This window comes from Stomoxys calcitrans, chromosome 2 (genome assembly GCF_963082655.1).
Source record: "Stomoxys calcitrans chromosome 2, idStoCalc2.1, whole genome shotgun sequence".
In the NCBI taxonomy this organism is placed as follows: Eukaryota; Metazoa; Arthropoda; class Insecta; order Diptera; family Muscidae; genus Stomoxys; species Stomoxys calcitrans.
The window spans coordinates 95,504,430-95,510,429 of NC_081553.1; the positions used below are offsets into that span (position 1 = coordinate 95,504,430).

Here is a 6,000-nt window from a genome sequence, read left to right on the forward strand (position 1 = left end):
CACATTTCGCGAGAAGGGACAACGTGGCGCCAGAAGAGGTTGTCACTAGTGTGCATTCGGCGGAAATTATTAAGGAAATTGTGTCTGAGCTGAAATCCCTTGACCAATAAGAAGTTTCGACTCCTTTAAGTCGCCAGGCCCTGATGATGTATCACCGGTTGAATTACAAGCTGAGTCTGATCGACTGGTTCCCTGGCTTAGGGAGATATACTCTGCTTGTATCAGCATGACATTTATACCTGTGGGGTGGAAGGATACAAAGGTCATTTTCATTCCGAAAGCAAGAAAACCTTACCACACAAAGGTGAAAGATTTTCGTCCTCTTAGTCTGTCATTCTTTATGCTGAAGACTCTTCAGAGGTTTATAGAAACATATCTTAGGGCAAAGATCCATGGAGATCACCTGTCGCGGCAGCAGCATGTATATAGTAAAGGCAAATCCACTGAAACAGTCCTTCACAACCAAATAGCCTACAAAGAGGATTCTCTCGCTGTCAAGGAATATACAATGGTTGCATTTCTTGATATTGAAGGTGCTTTCAATAATGTAAAATAGATGTCAACCATGAAGGAGTTGCAGTTTCTAGCCATCAATTTTACCGTAAGAAAGTTTATTAATGATTTACCTACTAAAAGATGCATTACGGCAGGCTTGGGATCTGTGGATCGAAAAAGATGGGTCAGCAAAGCAGCACCTCTAGGGGATGTACTGTTTACTCTACTTTGAAAAATAGCCATTAACAATATATTATTATCTTTGGAAGAAAAAGTTTTAAAAGTGGTCGAGTATGCTGATGACGTGGTTATTGCGGTAAAGGGAAAGTTTCCCTCCAAAGGAAGCTCTTCGTACAACAGCAAAGTGGGCTCCCGAAAGTGGCCTAGGTATAAATCCGTGCAAGACCGAACTTGTTCTATTCAGCAGGAGATGCAAGTTGCCTACTTTGAACCTGTCTCCTTGGGTGGAGGGAATGTTCCATTTACAGTAAACGCAAAATACCTGGGTGTTTTGCTGGACAAGCAAATGAACTTCAACTCCAACATTTTTGAAAGGGAAAGATAGGCCACTCTTGCCCTATACATCTGCTAGAGAGCCATTGGCAAAAGTTGGGGGCTTAGTTAGGCGTGTCATGCATTGGGTATATACTGCAGTTGTCAGACCTATAATGCTATATGGTGTTGTGGTCTGTTGAACGGCGCTTCAAATGTCCACCTACCGTTTAATACTTAGCCGGATCCAAAGAATGGCGTGTTTGTTCATCACAGCCGCACTGAGGACGACACCATCTGATGCACTGAATTTAATGCTACATCTTATGCCTCTGGACATTGTGGTTAGACCGTGTGTCATGCATTGGGTATATACTGCAGTTGTCAGACCTATAATGTTATATGGTGTTGTGGTATAGTGGACGGTGCTTCAAAAGTCCACCTACTGCGCAAAATACCTGGGTGTTCTGCTGGACAGGAAATTGAACTTCCACTCCTGCCCTATACACCTGCTAGAGAGCCATTGGCAAAAGTTGGGGGCTTAGTTAGGCGTGTCATGCATTGGGTATATGCTGCAGTTGTCAGACCTATAATGCTATATAGTGTTGTGGTATGGTGGACGGTGCTTCAAAAGTCCACCTACTGCTCAATACTTAACAGATTCCAAGGAATGGCTTGTTTTTGCATCACAGCCGCTCTGAGGACGACACCATCTGATGTACTAAATTTAATGCTACATGGTATGCCTCTGGACATTGTGGCTAGACAAATTGCAGCGACCACTGCCGTGAGGTTAAGGGAGCTTTGTCATTAGTCATGTAGCGGCTACGGACACTGTGTTATCCTTGATACAATGTTCGATGTTCCAGGCCGTGTGGATTTCACCCTACCTGAGCCGCTTTTTGATAAAAAGTACTGTATCACTATTCCTGATAGAACCGATTGGAACTACGATGTCCCTGATAACAGAAGCTACATATACTTCTATACGGATGGTTTCAAACTAGACGACCAGGTGGAATTTGGGGTGTACTCTAAAGATCTAGAACCGGTCACATCGGAAAGGCTACCCGACCACTGCTGTGTGTATTAAGCGGAGATCCTTGCAGTTATGGAAGTGGTGGAATGGCTAGGATAGGATGGAATGGCTTGGCATAAATATCTTCTCAGACAGCCAGGCAGCCATTAAATGCCTGGAGAATGTATTTGTGAACACAAAAACCGCCCTCGACTGTCGCAGATCTCTCAACGAGATGGCTGAACAGTTCAAAATTCACCTGTTCTGGGTGCCGGGCCACAGACATATCCCAGGGAATTCTAAAGCAAATGAGCTTGCGAGACTAGGAACTACCTTACACACTCCAGGGACACTGCTGTCTGTGGGTATGCCTCTAGCGACATGTAAGCTAAGTTTTCAAGAACAGGCCCGAAGGTCAACGAATGATAGATGGTCACAAAGAGGGGACTGTGAGCATTCCAAAGCTATGTGGTCTCATCTAGACTTGAAGAGGTCTACTGCTTAGCTGTCACTGGCTAGACCATAAGTCTGAGTCATTCTGTCCGTCATGACAGGTCATTGTCTAATCGGAAAACATGCTGACAGACTTAAGGTTGCCAGCAACGACTTTTGCAGAAGCTGTAGGGACATCGAGGTAGAAGAGACTTTAGAACACCTTCTGTGTGTGTGTCCCCCATAAACAGGCAGAAGGAGTTCCACCTTAGGTTCCCATTTCTTTGAGAATCTATCACATTTAGCGGATGTGAACATTTGCAAGTTATTGGGCTTTTTAAAGCGATCGGGATGGTTCGACGGTAGGAACTATACTTCTATTCCTGTGGTATCACGATGAGCGAAAAAGGCTAAGTGAGTCTGATGGCAGACTACCACTTAAACTTAACCTAACCTAGATGTAGCTCCCATATATAGGCTATCACCTGAAGAGCATCCTATGCCCAAAAAAACTGAGACGATTAATAGTAATATGGGCCAAAGATCCATTTCTTTTGTCGCTAGGGACAGTGGTAGTTGTTAAATAGGGTGAAAAACAGGGCTATATTTCTTGGAGAACTTGGAGTGGGATTGGCAATGGACTGTTATTTGTATACTCCGATGTCCTTGTGGAAATGTCTGGCCCTCCTACAGTTTGTGACGATGCAGTCTGGTATCGGGGCCGTTACAAACCAATTGCTTTCGGAAACCAACGCTCTGCTGAAATGTATTGTTGCGTCCTAAAAAAGATTGGCGAGATTTGGCCAGGGGCAGCACAGGATTTAGTCAAGAAGAAAAATATTCCTTCTCGACCAATGACATACGATTGGATACCAAGGATTCCCTCAGATCCTGAATTCATATTTGGGAGACTAAGGGAGTGTAGTCCCAATCTTTTAACTAACGACTGGAAGATGGGTAGATTGGATGAAGCTGATGGTGACCGGAGACATTCAGTATTTGTACTAAACTCTGGCTGTGTGGCGGACCTCAAAAAGTCTGAAGGAGTTGTATCCTACGGATTCAACAAGTTGAAACTGAAGGTCTATAAAAGCGGTGGGGCTGGGGGATCAGGAGATGATTCTGCTGAAGACTTGCCTGAGGAACTATAGACCACATCTCTGAAGCCTGGCAGATTCCAGGACTCTGAGAATCCCACTACCATGGTTGAAACACAAGATGAAGGTGTCGAAAAGGGTCCCGTTGGATTAGACTCAAGTTGTGCGCCAGCGTGGAAGAACAGAACTCAAAAGATATTTCGACAGGAGCAGCTAGTGAAGCATCTAAGGAGGAATCGTGCACAACGCAGGCGTCCAGTATCCTGAGCAAGAGTAGTTCCACTGCTTTCTCAACTGCCCCTGGATGCGTAAGGAAACTCATCATGACAAGATCGAACGAATCTTTGAGGGGAATAAACTCCTGGCGGACTCAGAAGACGAGGCTAACGAAATAATGGTGGAAATAGAGAATGCTGACCATGGTTCGTTTTTTGCAGATAAATCACCCCCATTGTAAGGCTGCTTCTACGGCATTAATAGTCCTTCTGATGGCAGGAGGATTTGATGTGGTTCTTATCCCGGAACCATGGGTGTGCGGAGGGATGATTCGTGGACTAAGAATACCTGGATTTGAACTACTCAAGGATACGGGAAATGGGAGACACAGATCCTGTATGCCGAGAGCCTTAAATCAGGATTTAATAAGCAGTATAAACGGGGTTTAATACCCCATCTGTAAACATCCACCGGGGTCCATCAAAATTGGTTCAGAATTAGATATAACTGCCACTTTGCCACCTACTCAAGGAAACGGGAAATGGGAGACACAGATCCTGTATGACGAGAGCCTTAAATCAGGATTTAATGAGCAGTGTAAACGGGGTTTAATACCCCATCTGCAAACATCCGCCGAGGTCCATCAAAATTGGTTCAGAGTTAGATAAAGCTGCCACTTGGTACTTACAGAGTAGGTGTAGGGTATTATAAAGACGGCACCGCCCGACTTTTGCCTTCCCTTACTGGTTTTAATTTGGTCTTCTTACCTCAGTAACAATATCCACAGCCTTAAGTATATGTTGGCCAAATTCTTGATCATAGTCCTGGTGCTGCTCTCCCTCGTAGTTATACTTAAAAAACCGAACATTGATCCATTGGAGACCAATTATTTTGCCATGCTGGGATTGTATCTCAAAGGCCTGCTGCACTGCATCCAGGTATTGTTGTTGCAATGAATTCTTAGATGCAACTGCAGCACCATCATAGACTATGAGTACTGAAGCTAAATGGGCAAAATGTGAGCCAACTGAAAGACCAAAGAAACTCAAAATGATATGGACCGCAAGTCATGGATGTCATCGCTTATTGATTTTTGATGAAATATCACATGAAACTGAGATCTATCCAACTGAGGATTCATTAAAAAATTCTTTTTGTATGGCAGTTTCTATGATTTTTTTTTTCCTTCAATTGTGTAATGCAGTCTTTGCTTACCCAGGAATTGTATCAGAGCTGTGGTGGCCGGTGTTGCTTGCAATGGCATTTTGTGCTTTGGCACTGCTGCCTTCCTTGATTGTGGTCGATGTTACTCGTTTTTGAATTTATGAAAAACTCTGCTTTGTGGTTGGAATGCATCCAGGGTTTTTATAGTCCAGTTTGAGGGCATGAGCACGAGAGGTGTATGTACGTCTTGATTGGTTTGCCAAATTATTCTTAAATTTGTTTGCTACGCAAATGCTTTGTGACTGTAATGGTAAATAAATTACATTCCAAATGAGTTATGGTTTAAATTGAAATATAATTGGAAAATTACAAGAAAATTGTTATGTAAATATTATTATTAGTTATGGGAAATTTGCAACTATACCCTAGCAGGGTCAATAAAAAGGCAAGCAAAAGGAAACAAAAAGTTTTAAGAGGAATTATTTCAATTATAAATAATTCTTAAATAAATGAGATTATGATTATAATCGGCCATAGTTCAGTGAGATAAGAGCTCACAAAACAAATTATAAGTAACTATGAAGGGTAAAAGATAGTATAGTTTTCCTTCGAAAACTACAGGGCTCACCATATAACTCCTTCTGCAAGAAACACTTGCAGGACCTAATTTTACATTGATTGGAGAGATCGAACAAAACCCTCAAAAGCAAATTTGCAAATTTTGCCCACGAACATTTCACTAAGGAACAGGGGCAAATTTCTCACCTATCAATGAGTGCAGTCTGATTCAAGTTTAACCTCAATGATAAGGGGTCTCCTTTTTAAAGCCGAATCCGAACGGCGGGCCGCAGTGCGACACCTCTTTGGAGAGAAGTTTTACATGGCATAGTACATAACAAATGTAGCCGCTGAACATTTTTCTGGTGGTCTCGCCAGGATTCGAACCCAGGCCTTCAGCTTCATAGGCAGACATGCTAACCTCTGCGCTACGGTGCCCTCCTCAAACCCTCATATAATCAAATTCAGCTTGACATACGGTTCTAGTTATATGACACGATTAAAAAAGTTAGATTAGCTGATGGCTTT

General features: G+C 42.9%; 1 protein-coding gene across 1 annotated transcript in view; it reads right to left on the bottom strand.

The window, feature by feature from the left end:
* The window catches only part of LOC106091427 (uncharacterized), a 29,865-nt gene extending 24,663 nt beyond the window's left edge, over nt 1-5,202 (bottom strand). Inside the window, exons 1-2 of the mRNA XM_013257947.2 lie at nt 4,966-5,202; nt 4,518-4,777 (exon numbers count right to left, since the gene is read on the bottom strand). Of these exons, the coding sequence (XP_013113401.2) occupies nt 4,518-4,777; nt 4,966-5,014 (309 nt within the window). The 5' untranslated portion in view covers nt 5,015-5,202. The remainder of the gene's footprint in view (nt 1-4,517; nt 4,778-4,965) is intronic.
* Between the last annotated feature and the right edge of the window lie 798 nt (nt 5,203-6,000).